Raw genomic sequence first — 25,927 nt, 5'->3', positions numbered from 1 at the left:
GTATGAAACATTGAAATGAAACTATTTCTAATAGAGTTGAATTTTAGAAGCTTTGTAGCATATTTTAATGGATAAAAAACTTCATTGTATTTTCTTTACTGCTCCTGCATTATTAGGGAATAATTCTATAGATGTCTGACTCTTAGTGTTATGATATATTAATATTGAATCTTTAGTGTGTACTGGGAAACAAAATAAGATATCACCAGTAGTATTTACAGAACTCATTTGTTATTTATTCAAAAGGAAAGAGTTGAGTGGTTTAATAACAAGCTCCCACCTCAGTGTTTTCCAAAGTGGGATTGTTAGAAAGTTGCTGGGGAATGAGTCCCTAACTCTTGAATATATTATGGGTGGTGCCACTCCTCACTCTTACGCTTAGAACCAGTTTCTGTGTCTAATTTTGATCAGATACCAAAAAATTGGGTGATAATTTTATAAATCTTTATATTCTTCTTTCTTTTTAGGTTCTCTGGTTCCTAGTGGTAGTACATACCTGAATCCATCCTTTTTGGGAACACCATCTCAAGGTACCTCTTTTCTTTGTTTTAGGTTGCTACTACTATTCTTTTTGAGGAGCTAACATTGTGAATTATTATTCTTAATGCTTAGAGTGGGAAAGATCAACCTGTCCTATTCCCCTGAAAATAATGTAGTTTAATAGAAGTGGCATCCAAGCAAGTATTGGCGTTTGACCATGAATGCCTTTACTTAGTGGACCTGGAAAGCCCCCTTTTTGAGTATCAGGACCTTAATTACCAGCCCTGAACTGTATAATTAGTCCTGTTTTACTCCCAGCATTAAGGTGCAGTGATTGCAAGCTTGCTTTCCTTTTCATCCTGCATTGCCCACGCTTGAAAGCCAACTTGGGAGTTCCTCTCCAAGTCTAAATCTCTCTTCTTATCGAGGAAAACCAAATTAAATAACTATTTATTTCAGTACTTCTGTAATTGTTTTTACCTATGGGTCTAGGGACAACTGACTTGGGTTATTGAGAATTCTGAATATTTAAGGTTAAATTTTAAGATTTGTTTTTCTTACGTGTGTACAAGGTGTTCATCCTCCTGCTATGTCAACTCCAGTGTGTACTGTGGGAAATCCAGCAACTCAGGCCACAAGTATGAGTTGTATGGCTGGACCGGAGATTGTGTACTCTGGAAAACACAATGGTATTTGCATTTACTTTTCTCGAATCATGGGGTAAGTTTTTCATGGGATAATTAACTATTGCTTACCTTGTTCTATTGTGTATAGTTGAACATTTTTTTTTTTTTTTTGCGGCACGTGGGCCTCCCACTGCCGCGGCCTCTCCCGTTGCGGAGCACAGTCTCCAGACGCGCAGGCCCAGCGGCCATATAGTTGAACATTTTTAACTTTAAATTCGGGACATCATTTGTCCCTACTAAATTTTACTTATAGTTTAAGCTCACTTGTCCATTAATAAGATTGTTTTCTGTCATTCAGCTTTTTTATTATCTAACCATCTATATTTGTTACTGTGTTTTATATATGTATATATATCTTCAAAGTATATCTACATATACTAATATGTAGTGTAACACACCACCGCATAACTCAGTGACATGTGTCTGCAAGTCAGTTAGGCAGTTCTGGTCTTGGCTAGGCGCACAGTGCATTTGAAGTCAGCACTGAGGTTGAAGAGAGTTCTGTCACTCTTGCTGGACTCTCACATGTTTAGGGTTATGTTTGTGTGTTGGTCTAGAATGGCCTCAGCTGGGACAGCTGGATTGTTCTCCACATGATCTCTCATCCCCTAGCAGGCTAGTCAGGGATCATAGACTTGGTGGTGGCAAGGTTACATGAAAGAGAGTAGAAACTTGCAGAGCCTCAGGATGCCTGGGCTCAGAATTGGCCTACTATCTGCCTGACTTACTTGGCAGGGGGACATCTCCAAGCCGGCCCAGATTCAAAAGGTGGGAAATGGACTCCTCGTTATAAGGGAGGCATCAGAGTCATATTGTAAAGAGGATAGGTGTAGGGAGGGATAAAGACTTACAGCCATTTTTCAGTCATTCTACCAGATCCACTTAATTATCATGTCTGGTGTGTATTTTTCTTAGAATTGAGATGTATGCTTTCATATGAATCATTTGCATAGAAATGGGAAACAGTGCAGAACTCAATTTATGAGCTTCCTTGTTCACAGTTTATTACCCAGGGTCTTTGATTTTTCTTCAACAGTATTTCATTATGTGAAATGACTTAGAGCTGTCAGGTTTGGAAATTTTCCTGTTTTTTTTTTTGGTTCTTTCAGATAACTTAGTAAAATGTTAAGTCATTGCTACACTTTAAAAACTAAATAAACACATAGAAAGGAATTTACTACTTATTGTAATTGTTTTTATTCATCTGCAGCACAATCATTAAAACATTTTTTGTTCCAGAAACATCTGGGATGCTAGTTTAGTTGTGGAGAGAGTATTCAAGAGTGGCAACAGAGAGATCACTGCAGTAAGTGCGTTATCTAAATAACAGTATTCCATTATCTCTGTGGAGCCAGTTTATGTTATTAATGGAGAAGTAGATTGTTTCATATTTCTTGATGTTATAAACAACATGCAATGATTATTCCTTTATATACATGGTTGTGTCCTCATCTAGTAAACTGTTCACCCCCTGAGTTACATCTCAGCTCTGTCACTTACTGATGATGAGTAAATTTCTTAACATTTCAGAGCCTGATATCTCACAGTAAAATGAGAATGTATCTCCCTCATAACATTGTTATGAGGGCTAAATAGAATCAGTCCTAATACTTAATATTGCTCAGAGTTACAATTTAATGTTTTGCTTATATGCCCCCAAACTCCAAGAACCTAGCACTAATTTCCATGTATTGGCGTACTTTCCAGAGTGCTTTAAGAAACACAGAAATTTGTACTATCATAAATTCAGGTATTAAGGGGTTTTTTTTAATGTGAAGTATGCATGCAGTTTATTTTAAGCTTTTTTTCTTTTTAAAATGGAAAGATACTAAATATCTTCTTAACTCTGATACTCTATTTTAAAGTTCTAAATTTTAAAGTTTCTCAGAATCAGAATGTATTTACTTAACATAGTATGTGATTCCATTTGTGTGCATTTCGAACAGGCAAAACCAGTCTGTATTCTATGATAGAGGTAAGAAAAGTGGTCGGTTACCTAGGAGGTAGAATGACTAATGACTAGAAAAGGGGCAATAGGGAACTTTTTTGGCTGTTGGAAATACCCTGTGTTGTGATCTGGGTGGTGACTATATAAAGATGTAAAAAGTTATCAAGGTATTCACTTAAGATTTGTGTATTTTACTGTCTGTAAATTATACCTGATTAAAACCAGAGCAGCAGGGGGTGGAGGGATGTGGGTGTCTAGCCCTTTATTCTGGTCACCAAGTATAAATTGATAAAAGAAATAACTTTACTGTTTATGAAGATAGGGTACCTCAGAATTAAAACTTCATGTTCAATTATGGGTATACAGCATATGTGTTTTTTATAGAAACTTTTTTTTCATTGTTTTTAAATGTTTGAAAATATTTCCCTTCTTTTAGATTGAAAGTAGTGTTCCTTCCCAGCTGCTGGAGTCAGTGCTACAAGAACTGAAAGGTTTGCAAGAATTTCTAGACAGAAACTCCCAGTTTACAGGAGGACCATTAGGAAATCCAAAGTAGGAATAAATAAGATTTATTTCCCTTTTTTTTCTGAGATTTAATTTACATGTTATAAAATTCATCCTTTTAAAAAGTTTCATGGTTTTTAATATATTCATAAGGTTAAACTGTCATCACCACTATCTAGTTCCAGAACGTTTGCATCACACCAAAAAGAAACCCTATGCCCATTAGCAGTCACTCCATGTCTTAATTTAAGCTGAAATAACAAAGATACCATAAACTGACTGGCTTAGACAACAAACATTTATTTTTCGTAGTTCTGGAGGCTGGAAGTCTGAGATAGGGTGCCAGCACGGTCAAGTTCTGGTGAGGACCTTCTTCCTGGTTTGCAGACAGCTGCTTTCTTTTTGTGTCCTTACATGGCAGAGAGAAAAGCAGACAGCAAGTCCTCTGGTTTTTTCTTAGAAGGGTAATAATCTTATCATGGGTTTCCACCTTCATGAGCTCACCTAAACTTAATTACCTCCCAAAGGCCATACCTCCAAAAATACCATCGCTTTGGGGATTACTATGAATTTGGTGGGACACAAACATTCAGTCGGTAACACTGCAAAGTTGTCTTTCCCCTAGTCCCTGGCAAATACTAATCCACTCTCTGTTTCTATGGATCTGCCATATTTTGGATCTTTTATGTAAATGCAGATATACAGTATGTGGCCTTTTGTTTCTGGCTTTTCTCTTAGCATAATATTTTCATGTTCATATATTGTAGTGTATATCAGTACTTGGTTTCATTTTTCAGTTCATCGTTTGATGCACATTTGTCTTGTTTCACCTTTTTTTCTTTTTCTTTTTTTTAATTGATTTTTTGTTTTTTATTGAAGTATAGTTGATTTACAATGTTGTGTTTCAGCTTTTTGGCTATTATGAATAATGCTGATATGCACATTCCTGTAAAAATTTTTGTGTGGACACATGTTTAGGATGAACATTTTTTGTTGCTGTTGTTATAAAAGTAATATGGACTTGTAAAAAATTCACATCACTCCCCTGATGAATTAATTTGAAGTATGACAATATAAACTTTCAAATCATATGTGAACATACATGAATATGTGAATTTACACATATGTATATGAATGTATATTCATATATGAATATAAATTTATTTCTTTTTTTTTTTTTTAGATGTTGGGGGTAGGAGTTTATTAAATTATTTATTTATTTTTGCTATGTTGGGTCTTCGTTTCTGTGCGAGGGCTTTCTCTAGTTGTGGCAAATGGGGGCCAGTTTTCATCGCAGTGCGCGGGCCTCACACTATCGTGGCCTCTCTTGTTGTGGAGCACAGGCTCCAGACACGCAGGTTCAGTCGTTGTGGCTCACGGGCCTAGTTGCTCCGCGGCATGTGGGATCATCCCAGACCAGGGCTCGAACCTGTGTCCCCTGCATTAGCAGGCTGACTCTCAACCACTGTGCCACCAGGGAAGCCCCTACATTTCTTTTTTAATACAATTTTTAAAGCTTATACTCCATTTAAAGTTATTAAAAATAATTGGCTATATTTCTTGTGTTTTACAATACATCCTCATAGCCTGTCTTATACCGAGAAGTTTGTACCTCTCACTCCCCTACCCTTATATTGCCCACCCCCCCACCCCCTCCCCACTGGTGACCACTTGTTTGTTCTCTATATCTGTGAGTCTGCTTCTTTTTTGTTATATCCACCAGCTTGTGTATTTTTTAGATTCCACATATAAGTGATATCATGCAGTATTTGTCTTTCTCTGATTTATTTCACTTAGCATAATGCTCTGCAAGTCCATACATGTTGCTGCAGATGACAAAATTTCATTCTTTTTTATGGCTGAGTAGTAGTCCACTGTAAAAATAGGATCTAAGTAGGCATACTTTTTGTGAAACATTGTTTACATTCATTATATTCTTTAGAGCATTCCAAATCAATAGAATAAATTTTGTTTGTACTGGCTGCATGTTATTCCATTATATTCAAGCAATTAGTGGTATAACTCTATGCGTAATTAGGTTGTTTCTACTTCTTGATGGTATAAACAGGGTTCAGTGAGTATTCTTTATACATGTTTGTGTACTTGTTCAGTAATATTCAGATGAATTTCTCTAGAAGTAAAATATTGGGATATAAGAGCTTTTAAAAATGTTGGTATGTAGTATTTGGTTGTCCCCTGAGAAGGTTATACCAATTATTTTTAGCCTTCAGAACTCCTTTAAGTGTATCTTAACATGTATATATTGATTTCTAGCCCCTGCCACTTTTTAATTCAGTTTAAGAATCTTTGTCTTTTTAACCCCATCTCATTTTGTTGGGGTTAATGAAATGTTTGATCTATTTCTCACCATCCTGAACTTGTGGGCTTTGTTGTGGTTTGGGGTTTGTTTGGGTTTTTTTCTCCCCTTCCATTTTACTGGATTGATTTAAAAGTTTTATGTATGACTTTTCTTCTGATAGTTTTAAATTCTGAAAAATATACATCCCAGTCATCATTAATAATTGAACAGAATCTGTTATCTTACCTCCTTCCCCTGCCCTCTACCACTGTCCTTCTTCCTACATAGCTGGAATTTTAGTTGGAAAGTGGTTTTTTTTCTTTTTCTTTTCCACCATTATATTCTTCTGTTAATAGTTTCTAAGCAGTTTATTGAATTTACAATTATAGCCTCAATTATAACCTTCGATTTTGTAACCTACTGCTTTGCTAATTTCTCTTTACTGTTTTTAGTAGTTTTTTTTCATTGAGTTTTTTGGATTTTTCAAATATGTCATCCTGTCATCTACAAATAGAGATAGTTCTACCATTTTCTTTATAACTCTAGTTGCTTTCTCCTGTCTGCATAGGCTAATATCTCCAACATAATGTTAAAGAGTGGAGATAATGGTGCGCATCCTGCCCTTATTCCTGACTTTAATGGGAAAGTGTGTAGTGTTTCCCCACTAAAGAAGATGCCTAGATATAGTTTAACATGATAAGAAAGTATCCATCCATTTCAATTTTACTGAGTATTTTTATAAAGTGAGTATTGAAGTATGTCAAATGTATTGTCTACATCTTATAGAGATGATTGTATAATTTTTTTCCTTACCTTTATTAAGAGATTTCCTAATTTCAACCAACCCTCACAACATTAGTCTCACTGAGTATGGGAATTTTTAAATAGCTTTTTGAGATAAAACTTACATACCATAAAATTCACTTGTTTTAAATCGGTTCAGTGATTTAGTAAATATATAGAATTTCTTCAGTCATGATAACAATCCATTTTTAGACCACATCCATCTTGTTCATTTGCACTCACTCCCCATTTCTACCCTTCAGCCCCAAACAATTACTAATGTGTTCTATCTCTGTAGATATACATGTTCTTGACATTTCATATAAATGGAATCATACAGTGTGTGGTCTTCAGAGACTTAGTATCTTTGCTTTGCTTCTTTGGGTATGTTCCATGCACATACAGCCTGGGAGGTGAGCCCAGAAGCTGTGTTCATCTTCCTCAGAATTAGGGGATCTCCTCCTCCAGCCTCTTCTTGCTCTGATTTCCCATATATTCCCTAGGTCCCAGAGGCCTCTTTTACTGGTCCTCTGGATAGAATGTCGGTGTTTTCTCTCAGTTTTCACTGTCTTGTCATACAGCTTTGCAGAAGTGGTGGTGCCTTTGGGGCAAAGCATCAAGAGAGATAACTGATTCCCTCCAGACTTTTTGGACCACACGGCCCCCTTTTCTCAGTTCTTCTGCTCCAGTGTTTCTCAACCTTGGCACTGTAGACATTGTAGACTAGATAATTCTTTGTGCTGGGGGCTGTCTTGTGCATTGTAGGATGTTTAGGATTATCCTCGGCCTCTGCCTACTAGATACCAGTAGCTCTCCCCAGTTATGATTCAAAATGTCTCCAGACATTGCTGAATGTTCCTTGGGAGTTTTACTCACCATACTGGTTTGTTTTTTTGTGTGTCTGTGTGGTACGCGGGCCTCTCACTGTTGTGGCCTGTCCCGTTGTGGAGCATAGGCTCCGGGCACGCGGGCTCAGCGGCCATGGCTCACAGGCCTAGCCGCTCCGCGGCATGTGGGATCCTCCCGGACGGGGGCACGAACCCGTGTCCCCTGAATCGGCAGGCGGACTCTCAACCACTGTGCCACCGGGGAAGCCCTCACCATACTGTTTGGAGACTCAGTTCACCTTTGGACAAAGCCTGAAGATAAAGGAGTAGGGGGGAACCCAGTATACTCACCTCCATATGGATTATCATTCGAGTTTTGACTTCCCCTCATCAATCTGTGTGCTATTAGAGTCCTCAGGTGAATAGTTGCTTTTCGTATAGTGTCCAAAGTTCCCACTTGTAGTCAGTGAGAGAGACTGTAACAGGCTTACTCCATCTTGGCCAGCACCATCCGTTGAGTTTTTTATTTAGTATCATTATGTGGATCTGGTTTCAAACGTATTTAATGTGTTTCAATCCATTGCAGGTTGTTTTTTCAATGGAAAATTATCCCAACCTCTTGCCTCTTCTAACTGCTCTGGAGTCCTTTTTGACAGTATTTGGTAGCGTCTTTGCTTTCTAGCATGACAGGACATTTCAGGCTCATTTGGTACAATTCTTGCCCTAGAACTGGATTTGGCCATTTCTCTAGGGAGCCCTGGTTTCTTTTGGTAGGAAAGGGTATTAGAGACTACAGCTAGAGGTATTAATTCCTACTGGTCATGCTGTATGTTGTTTTGTTTTTTATTTTTTTTAGTAAAACAAAATTATGAGTTTGTATTGTTTTTCAGTTCAGATTTAAGGTTAAAGGGAATTTGCTCAGTTTCTTTTATAGTATAGTTGTATTGCTTTTACCCTAAAAATTTTGTTTTCTAACAACATTGACATATTCACTTATAAACTTCATCCGACAGTGTACCTATTATAGCTTCAGTAGTCATACTTTTTTTTTTTTTGCTATGCTCCATGGCTTGCAGGATCTTAGTTCCCCGATCAGGGATCGAACCCGTGCTCCCTGCGTGGAGTCTTAACCACTGGACTGCCAGGGAAGTCCCTCTTTTTTATTTTTTTATTATTTATTTATTTATTTATTTATTTATTTATTTTTTGCTGTACGCGGGCTCTCTGTTGTGGCCTCTCCCGTCGCAGAGCACAGGCTCCAGATGCGCAGGCTCTGCGGCCATGGCTCATGGGCCCAGCCACTCCGTGGCATGTGGAATCCTCCCGGACTGGGGCACAAACCCGTGTCCCCTGCATCAGCAGGTGGACTCTCAACCACTGCGCCACCAGGGAAGCCCCCTCTTTTTTATTTTAAATGGAAGTATAGTCCATTTACAGTATTATATTGGTTTCAGGTGTACAGCATTGTGATTCAGTATTTTTACAGATTATACTCCATTGGAAGTTATTACAAAATAATGGCTGTAATTCCCTGTGCTATACAGTACATCCTTTTTGCTTATCTAATTTTTACATAGTATTTTGTATCTCTTAATCTCATACCTGTAATTTGCCCCTCCCCTCTTCTCTCTCCCACTTAGTAACCACTAGTTTGTATTCTATGCCTGTGAGTCTGTTTCTGTTTTGCATATAGATTTTTTGTTTAAGTTCATCATTCTTTTCTTTGCATCCCTGAAGTTGCATTAAGAGCTGAAATAATCAGATTCTTCACCAAATGAGTACCAAATGCTTTTATTAGCTCATATCTCTCAGTGACCAGTATTTCCTGACAGCAGGTTCTTTGCTTTTCACTTTTGTCCTGAAGTTTTCATATCTGTAAAATGGTATTCTTAATAATACGTACCTTATAGAGTTGTTGTATTACGTTAAATCATTGGTGGGGACAGAGAGCAAGTGTTTGATAAATGGAAGCTATTGTTATTAACCATTTACTCTCAGTGAAAATTTAAGCATCTGAGAGATTAAAATGCTCCAGGTGTAAATTGTTGTATTGATTTGTCAGTGATTATTTCACTAATCTACAGAGGAAAAGAATATTTACAACATATTCCAGTTCATTATATGCAGAATAGGCAAATTTATAGAATCAGAAAGTAGATTAGCTGTTGCTTAGGGTAGGGCGGGGGAAATGAGAATTGACTGCTAATGGAAAGTGAGTAAAAATGTTCTAAAATTAAGTTGTGGTGATAGTTGCACAACCCTATGAATATACTTTCTGGAATTTTTGTTTCAGTACTACTGCCAAAGTGCAGCAGAGGCTGACAGGATTCATGCGCCCTGAAAATGGAAATACCCAGCAAATGCAACAGGAGCTGCAGAGGAAGTTTCATGGTAAATTATTGCTTCTGATCAGTTAAATGTACATGACCCCAGTAAAGAGTTTTATTAGGTGAATAGAAAACAGTGGATATCTCTTGATAAGATCGTTTGTGGTAACAAATATTTTTATTAAAATAATATTAGTGTGATTTGAAAAGTAAGATGATATGGACATCAGGTATTTCCACAACTTTCAGCTCATAAAAGGTTTTCATTTCTTCCACCAGAAAACATGATACACACTTTTTTTTTTTAACTTTTTTTGGGGGCAGTGGGGGAGCTGCATCCCGTGGCCTGTGGGATCTTAGTTCCCCGACGAGGGATCGAACCCAGGGCCCCTGCAGTGGAAGTGAGGAGTCCTAACCACTGGACCACCAGGGAATTCCCCAATACACACCTTTTTCTAATGAATTTTTTTATTGTACTAAAATATACATAACATAAAATTTACCGTTTTAACCATTTCTAAGTGTACAGTTCAGTGGCATTCAGTAAGTTAAGTTCACATGATGTCCTGTAGCATGGTGATTGCAAAAAACACCACTATCCATCTCCAGAATGTTTTCATCTTTCTAGTCTGAAACTCCGTACCCATGAAACAATAACTCCCTGTTTTCCCTTGCCCCCAGCCCCTGACAGTCACCTTTTTTTTTCCTGTCTTTGAATTTTACTACCCTGTGTACCTCATGTAAGTGGAGTCATATAGTATTTGTTTTTTTGTAACTGCCTTATTTCACTTAGCATATAATGTCTTCAGAGTTCACATGTGTAGTGGCATGTGTCAGAATCTCCTTCCTTTCTGAGACTGAATAGTACTCCATTGTGTGTATCAACCACATTTTGCTTATCCTTTCATTTGCTGGTGGACACTTAGGTTGCCTTCATCTTTGGGGTATTGTGAATAATCCTGCTATGAACATGGTGTACAATAGAAATTTGAGTCCCTACTTTTAATTGTTTTATTATATATCCAGAAGTGTAATTGCTGGATTATGTGTAATTCTGTTTTTAACTTTTTGAGGAGCCACCATAACTTTTCCATAGCAACTATACCCTTGTATTGGTACATTTCCACCAGTAGTACACAAAATACTCCAATTCCTCCACATTGTCACCAATAATTTTTCTTTTTCTTTTTTTTTAAAAACATTTCTATCCTAATGTGTGTGAAGTGGTATTTCTTGGAGAGTTAAAAATGTGAATCAAATGTTAGGTTGTGTTTTTTTATTTATTATAAAAAAGTAACAACTAAGGAAATATCAAGGGAACTGAAAAGTTCTTATAACCAATAATTATTCCAGATGTGAATTGGCATAGTAATAAAATATTGTTTAAATTTTGCCTGCCATTCAGGGTTTGTTTTAAGTTCTTTTGCCTTCTATTGTTTGAGCCAGTTATTCAGGCTGATAGAACTTTGCTAGTTAAGACTCAGCTATTTACTTTTGTTCCAACGTACTTCCTTTCCTTCCTGCTGGACCTAGTTTTCTGTGCACTATTTTGTAAATTCTTCTTTCAGTGCTTCTTTTCAAGTAAACTTGACAAAATACAAGCATTGGTAAGGATTTATACAAAGGGGAGCATTCAAATTGCTGACAGTATGCACTGAAATAACCACTTTGGAGAGCAATTTGATCATATATATTAAAAGCTAAAAATGCATATGCATTCAAAGCCAGCAGTTTCACTTCTAGGTATATATTCAGGAACAGTCTTTACCAGACGTTTTTCCCACAATAAGTAATAATTTTTATATTATGACCCAGATGTTTAAAAGCATGTACACACAACAAAATTTTAAGAAATAACTATACCTAGTTTATACTCTAATATTTTTTTTCCTTTTTCATTCTATTTCCTTTTTAAGGGGGAAAAAAATCTGTCATGATTGACTGAATTGATTTCATGATTCACCAATGAATCTTAATTTGAAAAACAGTCATAGCAAAACCTGACTGTGTTTTTGAGGAGACCTTTTTTAAGGATATTTATTGCATTATTGTTGTAGTAGCAAAACATTGGAAACAACAGAAATGTCCTTCATGTGGAAAATGGACCTAATTGTGGTATACTTACATAATGGAACACTCAGCAATTAAAATAAATGTATTGATACTAGATTTTTACTTATCAGTATGGGTAGCCTGTGAAAATATAACTGGGCAGAAAAAGCAATGGTGTAACTTGTCTAAAAACAGCAACATTTTTACTGTTTATGTATGCGTACACACAGAAGCACTTATATATAGTGAGAGGATAAAACTGAATTCAACAACTCACGATCATGGTTGCCTATGAGGGGAGGAAGGAGAACAATGAGGATTTCAACCTTAACTGTAGTTGTTGTTATTTGAGATAAAGTGTTTTACTTAAAACAACTTAACCTGTCATTTTTCAAAACTTCATGAGTTGTGTTTTGTAACTAGAGGCTCAACTGAGTGAAAAGGTTTCACTTCAGGCAATCCAGCAGTTGGTTCGAAAATCATACCAGGCTCTGGCTTTATGGAAACTTCTTTGTGAACATCAGTTCACTGCCCTTGTAGGAGAACTTCCGAAGGTAGGATACTTTTCCCCCTAAGATCGTACTGTTAATTCTGTGCTTAGTTTGTCTGCTTTTTTTTTTTTTTTTTTTGTGGTACGCAGGCCTCTCACTGTTGTGGCCTCTCCCGTTGTGGAGCACAGGCTTCGGACGCGCAGGCTCAGCGGCCATTGCTCACGGGCCCAGCCGCTCTGTGGCACGTGGGATCTTCCCAGAGCCGGGCACGAACCCGTGTCCCCTGCATCGGCAGGCGGGCTCTCAACCACTGCACCACCAGGGAATCCCAGTTTGTCTGCTTTTGAGTGAGCTGTAATCTTTCACTTAGGTTCAGAAGGAGATTATTTTGGGAAGCATTTAGCTTATGATCACTATTTTGGGAAGCATTTAGGTTATGATCAAATTAATGTGTTATGAGAAAATTGCACTAAAGCATGATAACTTGAGGGATTCATTATCAAAACCACAAGTTATTACAGTATATGAGAACTTTGTTGTGATATGTGAATGAACTCTTACTTTACCAAAAATATTTTTCAAACAGTAGATTGTAACCTTTATTTGGGCTACAGATCCCTTTGGGAATCTGATCAAAACTCTTTCTCCCCACCTTCAAAGAATGCATAAAGACACATACATAAAATTTTTGCATGGGGTTTCCCTGGTGGCGCAGTGGTTGAGAGTCCGCCTGCCGATGCAGGGGACACAGGTTCATGCCCCGGTCCGGGAAGATCCCACATGACGCGGAGCAGCTGGGCCCGTGAGCCATGGCCGCTGAGCCTGCGCGTCCAGAGCCTGTGCTCCGCAATGGGAGAGGCCACAACAGTGAGAGGCCCGCGTACCACAAAAAAAAAAAAAAAAAAAAAAAAAAAATTTTTTGCATGTAATTTCAAGAAGTCCAGTGACCTAAATTAAAATTAAACATTCCTACTTTAAAGAAAAATGTTTGCCACTGTGGAAAATGAATGGTTCTTGCTGTCCTCATTGGAATCCTTTTTAAGGGTAAAGGTAATTTGCATTTATCTAAATGTTAGGTCATTTAGGGGGAATGTATTCCCACCTATTAATTTAATTGTGAGCATTTCTAAACATACACAAAAGTACAGCAAGTGCAACTAATCCCCCATACACAATTTATTTGCATTCAACATTTTCACAATTTTACCAACTTTACTTAATCTCTGCCTTATTTTCTTTTTCTTTACTGAATTATTTTAAAGTAGATCCCTAACATCATGTCCTTTCATTCCTGTATATTTTAATATGTATTCCTTTGGCCATTTTCTTGAATACCAATGTCATTATCACATTTAACAATATTACCACTAATTCTTTTGGGTAACATCTAAAATAATGAAATTTCTGTCTTAAAAATATCTTTTTATAGATTGGTTCATTCTAATCAAAATCTGAACAGTTGGTTCACTCATTGAATTTGGTTGTTTTTTCTCTTAAACCTCTCAGTCTAGAGCAATTTTCTCTGTCTCTCTCTTTTTGGTGGGGGGGTGTTGCTATTGCCTTGTAGGCATCAGGTCATCAATCTTGTAGAATCCCAACATTCTGAGGTTGTCTTTACCTTACTTGTAGTGAACTTATTCGTCTATTTCCTGAATTTTCTATGAAATGGAAGTCAAATCTACAGAGGCTTGATAAGTTCAGGTTTTTTTGTTGTTTGTTTGTTTTTTATGTATTTTATTTATTTTATTTTTGGCTACATTGGGTCTTTGTTGCTGCGCACGGGCTCTCTGTAGTTGCAGCAAGTGGGAGCTACTCTTCGTTGCGGTGCATGGGCTTCTCATTGCGGTGGCTTCTCTTATTGCGGAGCACAGGCTTTAGGTGCATGGGCTTCAGTAGTTGTGGCACACGGGCTCAGTAGTTGTGGCTCATGGTCTCTAGATCACAGGCTCAGCAGTTGTGGCACATGGGCTTAGTTGCTCTGCGTCATGTGGGATCTTCCCAGATCAGGGCTCGAACCCATGCCCCCTGCATTGGCAGGCGAATTCTTAACCACTGTGCCACCAGGGAATCCCCAGATCCATTTATTTGAGAAAGAATAGCACATACTTTTTTTTCCTCTTTTAAAAACTCAAGTGAATATGTTTAATTATGAAAGCTATTTCCTTTTCCATGCCAGGTAGAATAATGATTTTTAGTTTTATTGGCTGGTAAGAATAATGTAGGTCAGTTTTTAGCCTAGGTATCTTTTTTGTGATCCACCTTCAAAGCTTTCCTTCCCTATATGCTCAAGGAATGCAAATTAAATATTAATTCCAAAAATTTGAACATAGATTGTATATTTGCTGAAATTTAGAAAAAAGAAATAGCAGTCAGATCACTAAACAGAATGTTACTATAGTATAAATCACCTCAATACTTTAGAACTCCATTTTAGCAAGCAGATTTGTTTAAATAAGATCAAACTCCAATGTCAGAAGTCCTTGAATAATAGAATTCAAATGTTATTTTGGAAAAATAAATGTAAGCCCAAGATTTTTTAATGTAGCTGATTGTTTTTTCCTGGTTATAACTAAAGTCAGGAGGCCTGTCTCGAATTTTGACTCCACCTGGGTTTTGCTTTCCTCATTCGTAAAGTGAGAGATTTGGGATAGGCATACTGTGGGTTCTTTTACAATTCTCAATGATTCTATGAAAATCTGTAAAATTTTATTATTTTTTATAGTTTAGTATATTTTATCTTTTGAATTATAGAGTCTATTAATGTTTTGATATTTTAAATTATTAAAGAAATTTCATTCTGTGTGGAAATACAATATTCCTATATTTTTGATCGGAAGAGGATTTTCTTTTATACTCCTAGGAATTTCAAGAACAGTTGAAAATCACCACCTTTAAAGATCTGGTAATCAGGGACAAGGAACTGACTGGGGCATTAATTGCTTCTCTAATCAACTGTTACATCAGAGATAATGCTGCTGTTGATGGCATTAGTTTACACTTACAGGACATCTGCCCACTTCTGTATAGCACTGATGATGCAGTTTGTTCTAAGGTATGATGCTTTGTTACCCGTTTCAGTGTTTCTTACAGGAGGTTTCATGGTATGATGAAAGCACACTAGAATTGTAATCAGGAACTGTTGTCTTTTGTTTGACATACGACCTTGGGTAGGTCTTTTAACCTTCCATGGCGTCAGGATCCTCATCTGTGTAAGAAAGACATTGGAATATATTATTTCTTAAAATCCGTATATAAATTCTTCATAAAGAATCTTTGATAGTATTTCTAGATTGTATTTAAAAAATGGTTAACTATGCCTTTCCTTAAAAATTAAGAAAAAATCACTAAAACTTTGCTGTAATAAATTAGAGCTAATTGGGCAATTTTTATTGATCCTTTCCTACAGGTGAAAAAAATTTAAAAAATCAGTGTCGCTCGGACTGCCTGCTGACCAATAATGTATTGACTAGGCAAGAGATTTACCAGTCAAAAGCTGTCTTGCTTACATGTTTGTGAGAGGAATTAAGAATAGCTAGCATTTTTTGGTCAAAAACTTTTCTGCCTAAAATTAAGAAGAAGTAAGTTTGTAGAGTTGTTTTTATCTTTGATGATAATCAACCGGATGTAAATTTAGACATAGACTAAACAAAACTTGTATTGACAGCATCGTCCATGTGCTTGTATCTTTTTAAGTTCTTGTCATCTCTGCTTCTAGGCAAATGAGCTTCTCCAGCGTTCCCGACAAGTTCAAAATAAGATTGAAAAGGAAAGAATGTTAAGGGAGTCATTAAAGGAGTATCAAAAAATCAGCAATCAAGTGGACCTGTCCAGTGTTTGTGCTCAGTATAGACAAGGTGAGAAACAAAATGTTCTTCATACCTTCTGCTTAACTCAGAGGGAGATCTTCCTTCAGCTTTCAGTAGCCCAAGTGATATGACATAGGGAATTCATTTCTTATGTCTTAGTATTTGATGACTGCACCAGCTTCTACAAAAGCTATAACTCTCTTTTTATATCTTGAAATGTGTAACTTTTTAACATTGGGGTTTCGGTCCTATTCCAGTTAAACTACTACCTGTGTTAGATTGCTTTCTGGGTTACATTTATTTTTCAGATGCTTTAGATTCTTTTGATTCATTTTAAAAATACTGCCTGTCTGCTCACTTTAAAATTACTTTAAATCAAGTTTAACATAATGTAGTAACTGTTAGTACAGGTACTACTTTGAATCCTAAGATTTTTTTTCCATCAAGGAACTGCAACCCTCCTTTTTGCTATTTTAAATATGACATTTTTTTGCAATGAAGAAAATACATTTAATAGCTGCCTTTTAGGCATGCTGGAACCTAGTTCTTCGGTAGACTCATCAGAAATATTTTATATGATGTTATCACCTGGGTGACGGATATACAGTAGAAACCTCATAGTAAACATAATAACCTTGATCAGTATTTTTATAAGCCATCTAAGGAAAATGTATCCACTTAATAATATGCCTTAACTCTTTGTCCTTTGTCTTTCCTATTAGTGCGTTTTTATGAGGGTGTGGTGGAGCTCTCTCTTACTTCTGCAGAGAAAAAAGATCCTCAGGGTCTTGGACTTCATTTCTATAAACATGGAGAACCAGAAGAAGACATCGTAGGACTTCAGGCTTTCCAAGAAAGGTGAGTTTTATCACCTTAGCAGATGCAACTTTATGGATATAGACTTTTCTTTGTGTCAAGTTTGATTGATGGTATTAGGAAAATAATATTTCAAGTACCACTCATAAAATTGAATTATGCTTTCACCTAAAAATGTCTTGTTTTATCAAAGGTGTGAATCAGTATTCTAATTATTAGCCTAGGGATAAAATTATAGCCTGGTGGGAACTCTTAAGGACCTAAATATTTTTGAACTTGCCTCTTTGGTTTTCCTGAGGTTGTATTAATGTCAATTGGAAATGCAAGAACAAGTTTGGAAACAAAATTGCTGTCTCACCCGCCCCACCCCCAATGTCTGGTTCTGGATGAGGATTAGTATTTTAAAGGATGATTTTTATTTTTTTTAATTTTTTTTTATTTTATTTATTTTATTTATTTTATTTTTTATTTTTTGCTTTATAACAAATTTAATCAGTTATACATATACATATGTTCCCATATCCCCTCCCTTTTGCGTCTCCCTCCCACTCTCCCTATCCCACCCCTCCAGGCGGTCACAAAGCACCGAGCTGATCTCCCTGTGCTATGCGGCTGCTTCCCACTAGCTATCTACCTTACGTTTGGTAGTGTATATATGTCCATGCCTCTCTTTCACTTTGTCACAGCTTACCCTTCCCCCTCCCCATATCCTCAAGTCCATTCTCTAGTAGGTCTGTGTCTTTATTCCTGTCTTACCCCTAGGTTCTTCATGACATTTCTTTTTCTTAAATTTAAAGGATGATTTTTAAATGTTTACAGATTATTAGAGACTGTTTTTTTAAAAAAAAAAAGTATGTCCAGGGCTTCCCTGGTGGCGCAGTGGTTAAGAATCGCCTGCCAATGCAGGGGATACGAGTTCGAGCCCTGGTCCGGGAAGATCCCACATGCCGCAGAGCAACTAAGCCCGTGTGCCACAACTACTGAGCCTACGCTCTAGAGCCTGCGTGCCACAACTACTGAAGCCTGTGCGCCTAGAGCCCGTGCTCCACAACAAGAGAAGCCACCACCATGAGAACCCACGCACCACAACAAAGAGTAGCCCCCGCTCGCTGCAACCAGAGAAAGCCAGTGCACAGCAATGAAGACCCAATGCAGCCAAAAATAAATAAATAAATTTATTTTTTTAAAAAAAACTGTAAAATAAGCAATATTTTTTAAAAAGTTATGTCCATAAAGGAAATATATAACCAATCTAAGATGTGTTTCATTTTTATGACTTTACCCTTTTAAACAAGTGCTTCTCAGACCTATTGAAAAAGCATATGATTTGTATTGTTTTTATTTTTATTTATTTATTTTTAATTTTATTGGAGTATAGTTGCTTTACAGTGTTGTGTTACTTTCTACTGTACAGCAAAGTGCATCAGCTATACATATACATATATCCTCTCTTTTTTGGATTTCCTTCCCATTTGGGTCACTACAGAGCATTGAGTAGAGTTCACTGTGCTACACAGTAGGTTCTCAACTATGGATACTATGTATAAAATAGATAACTAATGATTTGTATTAGTTTTAATACCAAATTGTGTGTGTGTGTGTATTTTCTCCAAAATTCTCTTTAGTTTATATTTCAATTAGATAAGATAAACCAATTGATAACTAAATCATGGAATTGCTCCTTTTTCATTCTTTTTCAGATTAAACAGTTACAAGTGTATTACAGATACACTTCAAGAACTGGTAAATCAAAGTAAGGCTGCTCCTCAGTCTCCCAGCGTGCCCAAAAAACCCGGACCTCCAGTGTTGTCATCTGATCCCAATATGCTGAGTAATGAAGAAGCAGGCCATCATGTAAGGGACATAGCATATTTTCGTTCTGAAAATACACTGTGTTTAGATGTTCTGTGTGGTGGTGGCGGCATAACCATCTTGGAAAGGGTAGTAACTCTTAGAACTTACCATTTAAGGATTGTTGATTTCTTACCAGAAGCTTATAAGGCTAAGGAGTCATGTCGAGCCTTTAACTGTTTTTTTTTACTGTTTTTACTGTTTTTTACTGTTTTCTTTATTTTAGTTTGAACAAATGCTTAAATTGTCTCAAAGATCCAAAGATGAACTCTTTAGTATTGCCCTGTATAATTGGCTAATACAAGCTGACCTTGCAGATAAACTGCTACAGGTAAAAAATATTTTTTATACCAATGTTGTTAATTTATAGTTTTAAGTAGCATAACTCAGTGGGTTAAGCACATATATAGTCATAAGGAAATTCAGTTTTTCACCCTGTACCAACCGTTAGGTATTAGTGAAAAGCCAAGTAATGTAATACCTTTTCCTAGTGAGCAAGGTAGTCTGTTGGTCTAGTTTTCTTGTTATTTAGAAGCTGATTGGGATTGTTTATATTGTGGGGTGAAAATCAATGGATTATGAGTTAGGAGACATGAACTTTGTCGTAGCTCTGCCATTAAGCCACTTCACAAATAAATGTCCTTTCACTACCCTAAGTCATAGTGTTCCTCATTCTGTAAAATGAGTATATGGCAGTTGATAATTGCAAAGATGCTTTTGAGCTCAGAATCTAGGAATCAATAGCTGTGTTCTCAAAGTTTATCAAAAGATTTGTAATTGGATTATAATAAATTGTCTTTATCAACCTAATGCAACTATCATAGCAAGTCTTTGATTAACTGTGGTAAAACAATCATTTATAAAGAGAAAAATTGCCCTCTCTTATCTGTTACTGGATTATAATATTGCTTATGTATTCATAAAACAAGGCACACCTATAAAATGATATATGTACTATCTGAAGAGCAAGTGGGTAGTCAGAAAATGTTTCTGAGTAACTTTACAATTTCCAGATTGCTTCTCCATTTCTGGAGCCACATCTAGTCCGAATGGCCAAAGTTGATCAAAACAAAGTTCGTTACATGGATTTACTCTGGAGGTATTATGAGAAGAACAGAAGTTTTAGCAATGCTGCTCGTGTCTTATCCAAATTGGCTGACATGCATAGGTATGGCCTAATATTCTCACTGTGACAAATAATTGATAACTGGGCTATATCTAGTTATATCCAGATTTTAGATATTAAATAAAACCTTATTCAGGTTATAGATATATAGAATTTTTATGCTTTTACTTGGATTTACCTAAAGTTTATAGTTTTCTCTTTTTATTTGTTTTTAATAATGTGTAGCAGGTACCAAATACCTCCTACTAAATAGACTCTCTATTCAAACTGTCTTGTAAATCCTTTTCTTTAAAGTATGTCTTTAGATTCTTTCCTATTAACAGCAATTAATTACTATTCTTTTTCTTTTTTAATATTTATTTATTTTTATTTGGTTGCGCTGGGTCTTAATTGAGGCAGGCAGGCTGCTTAGTTGTGGCATGTGGGCTCCTTAGTTTCGGCTCACTGGCTCCTTAGTTGTGTCATGCATGTGAGATCTAGTTCCCTTACCAGGGACTGAACCCGGGCCCTCTGCCTTGGGACCGTGGAATCTTAACCACTGCATTGCCAGGGAAGTCCCTTAATTACTATTCTTAACTAAAGGACAAAAAAATACTTCTCAAAGTCTTTATATTTTTAAACGTTTAACAAATTCCAGGCCAGTTTCCTCTACTCTCTTTAAATTACTGAATAGGTCTCGGAGCATATGTATTGAGGATTGTTAAGAGTCCTGTTAAACAGTGCATTGAAATTTCTAATTAGATTGTCATATCAAAAGACAACTTAAAATTTTGGACAGGGCCTCCCTGGTGGCGCAGTGGTTGAGAGTCCGCCTGCCGATGCAGGGGATACGGGTTCGTGCCCCGGTCTGGGAGGATCCCATATGCCGCGGAGCGGCTGGGCCCGTGAGCCATGGCCTCTGAGCCTGCGCGTCCGGAGCCTGTGCTCCGCAACGGGAGAGGCCACAACAGTGAGAGGCCCACATACCGCAAAAAGAAAAAAAAAAAAAAAAAAAAAAAAAAATTTTGGACAGATCATTAATTTGACCCTCTTTTCATTTGGAATTTTCTTTGCCACAATAGTGCAGTGCTATTTCTAAAATCTGGAGATTGGTTAAGTTAGGACAAGGAGGTGTTTGAGACAAGGTTGTTATTAAACCAAGTTAATCAGAATGGTTACTTAAATCACCCAGATATGGCTAATAGCAAGTGTGAGAGTTTGTGTATCTGTGTGTGTGTGCTCATGCAGTTGTAATTATTGCATGTATGGGCCCAAGGCATTTTTGGTCTTCTTGCTGTCTTTGGTCATAATAGTCATTTGGTTTTTTCCTTTTTTTATTTTTTTTATTTTTGGTTGTGTTGGGTCTTTGTGGCTGTGCGTGGGCTTTCTCTAGTTGTGGCGAGTGGGGGCTACTCTTCGTTGCAGTGCACGGGCTTCTCATTGCAGTGGTTTCTCTTGTTGCAGAGCATGGGCTCTAGGCTCGCGGGCTTCAGTAGCTATGGCATACAGGCTTAGTTGCTCCGCGGCCTGTGGGATCTTCCCGGACCAGCACTTGAACCCGTGTCCCCTACATTGGCAGGCAGATTCTTTATTTATTTATTTATTTATTTATTTATTTATTTATTTATTTATTTATTCATGGCTGTGTTGGCTCTTCATTTCTGTGTGAGGGCTTTCTCTAGTTGCGGCAAGTGGGGGCCACTCCTCATCGCGGTGCGCAGGCCTGTCACTATCGCGGCCTCTCGTTGCGGAGCACAGGCTCCAGACGCGCAGGCTCAGTATTTGTGGCTCACGGGGCTAGTTGCTCCGTGGCATGTGGGATCTTCCCAGACCAGGGCTCAAACCCATGTCCCCTGCATTGGCAGGCAGATTCTCAACCACTGCGCCACCAGGGAAGCCCGGCAGGCAGATTCTTAACCACTGTGCCACGAGGGAAGCCCAGTCATTTGGTTTTTATAAGTTCCCTTCATATACATCTTCTGTCACATGTATCGAAGTGACTTTAATTTCTTTGTCTTTGATTTAATAAAAGGAAAGAAAAGGAATTTAAGCTAGTAAAGGCCTAAAAGGTAGTTTCTAGTAAAGGTCTTGGTCAATTCATAGTTTTTGTACAATTAAGAATTGAGAGGGAGACGCAAGAGGGAGGGGCTATGGGGATATAAGTATATGTATAGCTGCTTCTGTTTGTTATACAGCAGAAACTAACACAACAATGTAAAGCAATTATACTCCAATAAAGATGTTTTAAAAAAAGGAAAAAAAAAAGTTCAAATGAAAAAAAAAATGAAAGCATTATTAAGTATTTAATTCACTGTAGCTCTGTCTTAAGGTTATGTAATTCATTCCTTTATCCAGTGTTTGAATGCCTATTATTTTCTGTACTCAGAGGCACGTGTGGACTGTGCCCTTATCCAGGCCTTCAGTATCTCATTTCTGGATTACTCTTGTCATTTTTCTTAGTGCGTCCTAGATACCATTACTATACAAATCTTTGTAAGTCATTTCTGTCATGCTGCTCAATGCTTTCAATGTTAGAGTGACTCTTTTTTTTTTTTGGCCGCACCTTGCAGCTTGCAGGATACCAGTTCCCCAACCAGGGATCGAACCTGGGCCCCCTGCAGTGGAAGCGCAGAGTCCTAACCACTGGACTGCCAGGGAATTCCCTAGAGTGGCTCTTTTTATACATACATACACACACACACACACACACACACACACACACACACACATTTATTTATTTATTTTTGGCTGTGTTGGGTCTTTGTTGCTGCACACAGGCTTTCTCTAGTTGCGGCAAGCGGGGGCTACCCTTTGTTGTGGTGTGTGGGCTTCTCATTGCGGTGGCTTCTCTTGTTGTGGAGCACAGGCTCTAGACGCACGGGCTTCAGTAATTGTGGCACACAGGCTCAGTAGTTGTGGCTTGCAGGCTCTAGAGTGCAGGCTCAGTAGTTGTGGTGCTCAGGCTTAGTTGCTCCACGGCATGTGGGATCTTCCCGGACCAGGGCTCGAACCCATTTTGCCTGCATTGGCAGGTGGATTCTTAACCACTGTGCCACCACAGAAGTCCCCTAGAGTGGCTCTTAATTGCCCTTTCATTAATATTTACTGACCTTGTTCCTTGTTATAACAGTTACTATATTCTTGTTATAAAATATTCAGAAATCCTCTAACTTTTAAGAACAGTGCCCATTGTTCATATCTGCTTCACACACAAACACATAACCTAATTTCCTCCTCATGTGAGAGACCCTATACGTCTTACCAGCTCTCAGCTTACCATCTCTTTCCACAATAAAATCTTTTTCCGACTATTATGTTACTCTCTTTCTCACTACACTTTTTTTTTCATTTATTAATTTATTTTTGGCTGCGTTGGGTCTTTGTTGCTGTGTGTGGGCTTTCTCTAGTTGCAGCAAGCGGAAGGATACTCTTCGTTGCAGTGCGCGGGCTTCTCATTTCAGTGGCTTCTCTTGTGGAGCACGGGCTCTAGGCACACAGGTTTCAGTAGTGGCTCATGGGTTCTAGAGCACAAGCTCAGTAGTTGTGGTGCACGGGCTTAGTTGCTACGCGGCATGTGGGATCTTCCTGGACCAGGGCTCGAATCCGTGTCCCCTGCATTGGCAGGTGGATTCTTAACCACTGCACCACCAGGGAAGCCCTCACGACACACTTTTTACATACGTAGGCTGCACCAAGTAAGTTGGCGGCTATAGAGTGTTCTACTGTGAATAATTTGGAAATATTACCCATGTTTAAAATGTTTGTTTCAAGTGGGGTTTTTTTAAGAGATGAGAGGGGAGGTAAAGGAAAGCCTTTTAGAAGCAAAGCTCCTAAAGGTACAGAGTCCTTTATATTTGATCTTAAGAGATGGTCAGTGCTAATTAACTGTCATCCACACACGTACTTTGCAAGATAGGAGAAAGGAGTTAATCCTTTCTTTTGGTTTCTTTTTGGAAGGGGAAAACTTACAGGAGCCATAGCTATGTAGAAGGACAGTTTTTTAAGTAAGACCTTCTCTGAAAGTAAAAGAAAGCCAGTTTTTTCCTGATTCAGATTGGCATTAGTGGGGATATCAAAAGTTTCATTTAATACTGGTTGATCTGAGGGGTTGCCAACAGCTAAATGAGTTAGTGTGTTTGTTTTTAATGCCAAGTTGCTTTATAATGTCAAAGAACCAGGTCTGATGGACTTAGGGGATTAGAAAGGACTGAAGATGGTAATCATGGAGGTGGATACATGCTTAGGGCTTTCTGACACCTGTCAGTCAGTCAGCCAGCAAATAGATTTTGAGTACCAGTGATAATTCAAGGCATTGAGGAAGGGAGTAGTGAACAAGATAGACACCATCCCTGCTCCTAAGGAGCTCTCATTCTAGTGGGCAAAGACCATAGACAGACAAGTTCAGATTCTATAAATACAGTAAAAACAGGATATTACAGTAGAAAGTGCCTTGGGGAATGGGGAGCTGCTTTAGTTAAGATTGGTCAGAGAAGGCCTCAGGCAAATTGTCATTAAAATTGATTCTCAAATGACAGGAAGAGGCAGCTATTAAAGAAATGGAGGAAGTGGTTTAAGCACAGAAGCGATGGTCTCTGAAGAGGCACTGCATCAGATTTAAGTTTATCATGTTTAGGGTACAAAAAAGAAAGCCGGTGGGGTTGGAAATGGTGAACAAGGGAGGAATGAGATGAGGTTGGAGGAGTAGGTAAAGGATATTGGAGGGTCTTAAGAAAGCATGTGACGTGATCTGATTTTTGTTTTTAAGAGGTCACTCTAGTTGCTGTGTGGAAAATGAAATGTAGTATTTGCCACATTAAGGTAGAGAAGTGAAGAATATGAGGAATAATAAAAAGTTTAATTTAATTTTAGAATAATCCAAGTTTTAATATACTGAAGTTTTAAAATAGGAAGTTACTTTTTGGATGTAAATATAAGTATTTATGTGTTGACTTAAATTGTGGATCTCTTTTATTAGAAATCCTCTAACTTTTCAAGTTTCAAATGGCTTTTTATGTTAATTTGGCATAAATAGTACATCATCGCTGATATATATGTAGATTGGATCCTTAAGAATTCACATGAATAAAAATAAGGATTTTCCCCCCAGCACAGAAATTTCACTTCAGCAGCGACTAGAGTACATTGCTCGTGCCATTCTTAGTGCCAAAAGTTCCACTGCCATTTCATCAATAGCTGCAGATGGTGAATTCCTTCATGAATTAGAAGAAAAAATGGAAGTAAGTGCTAACGACACTTAAGTCTTATCCACATTGATTAGTAGCCACGTGTTAGTCCACTTCCTCTCTTCCCCTAGTAAATAATAGGTCTGTAGCAGTCAGTATTAATTTTAATCTCTTATACCTTCTTTTTTTCTTTTCATATTTATATATAAATCTTTTAAAAGATTTTAATGATACAGCATTTGGGTCCTAGGACATTGCTGTAATCTAAAAGTTTTCTCTATGGCATTTCTAAAGATTTATTCTAACTATTCTAACACCAAGCAGATTATGTCACATTCACCGTTTATTCTGGAGGCTAATAAGTAGATGTGTAGAGTGGGCTAAACTGCCTTTACTAAGAGACACAAAAATGTATAATGGTCCACATACAAAAGCTTACTTCTCATTCACAAAATCCAGAGTTGGTGTTCCTGATTGGCATGTGGCTTTCTTCCACTTGGTTGATGTCAGTTCCCAAGTTCTATTTTCTGGCTCTACCATTCCAATGGCCTTACCTTTTTCTTTGATCAAAGGGAGGAAGGGTGAAAAGCGCGTGTAAGAAGCACATTCACTCTTAAAAAACCTCAACCCTGAAGTGCCATACTGTACTTCTGTTCACATTCCTTTGAAGAGAACATAGTCTTACGGCCATACTCCTAGCAGAGGAGGCTGGGAAGTAGAGGCTGGCCATTTTGTCTGGCTATAATCATGGGCAAAACAGGTGTTGGTG

At 37.6% G+C, this 25,927-nt stretch overlaps 1 protein-coding gene across 1 annotated transcript in view; it reads left to right on the top strand.

Moving 5' to 3' along the window:
• The window catches only part of NUP155 (nucleoporin 155), a 64,158-nt gene that overhangs the window by 31,447 nt on the left and 6,784 nt on the right, over positions 1-25,927 (top strand). The window contains exons 17-29 of the mRNA XM_081233543.1: positions 468-530; positions 1,053-1,200; positions 2,406-2,472; positions 3,551-3,666; positions 9,821-9,918; positions 12,330-12,460; positions 15,258-15,449; positions 16,113-16,251; positions 16,926-17,061; positions 18,720-18,873; positions 19,097-19,201; positions 19,884-20,038; positions 25,083-25,212. Of these exons, the coding sequence (XP_081089669.1) occupies positions 468-530; positions 1,053-1,200; positions 2,406-2,472; positions 3,551-3,666; positions 9,821-9,918; positions 12,330-12,460; positions 15,258-15,449; positions 16,113-16,251; positions 16,926-17,061; positions 18,720-18,873; positions 19,097-19,201; positions 19,884-20,038; positions 25,083-25,212 (1,634 nt within the window). The remainder of the gene's footprint in view (positions 1-467; positions 531-1,052; positions 1,201-2,405; positions 2,473-3,550; positions 3,667-9,820; positions 9,919-12,329; positions 12,461-15,257; positions 15,450-16,112; positions 16,252-16,925; positions 17,062-18,719; positions 18,874-19,096; positions 19,202-19,883; positions 20,039-25,082; positions 25,213-25,927) is intronic.

Source organism: Mesoplodon bidens (genome assembly GCF_964165515.1).
Source record: "Mesoplodon bidens genome assembly, chromosome: 4".
Lineage (NCBI taxonomy): Eukaryota > Metazoa > Chordata > Mammalia > Artiodactyla > Ziphiidae > Mesoplodon > Mesoplodon bidens.
This window is presented reverse-complemented; position numbering and strand designations above follow the sequence as displayed.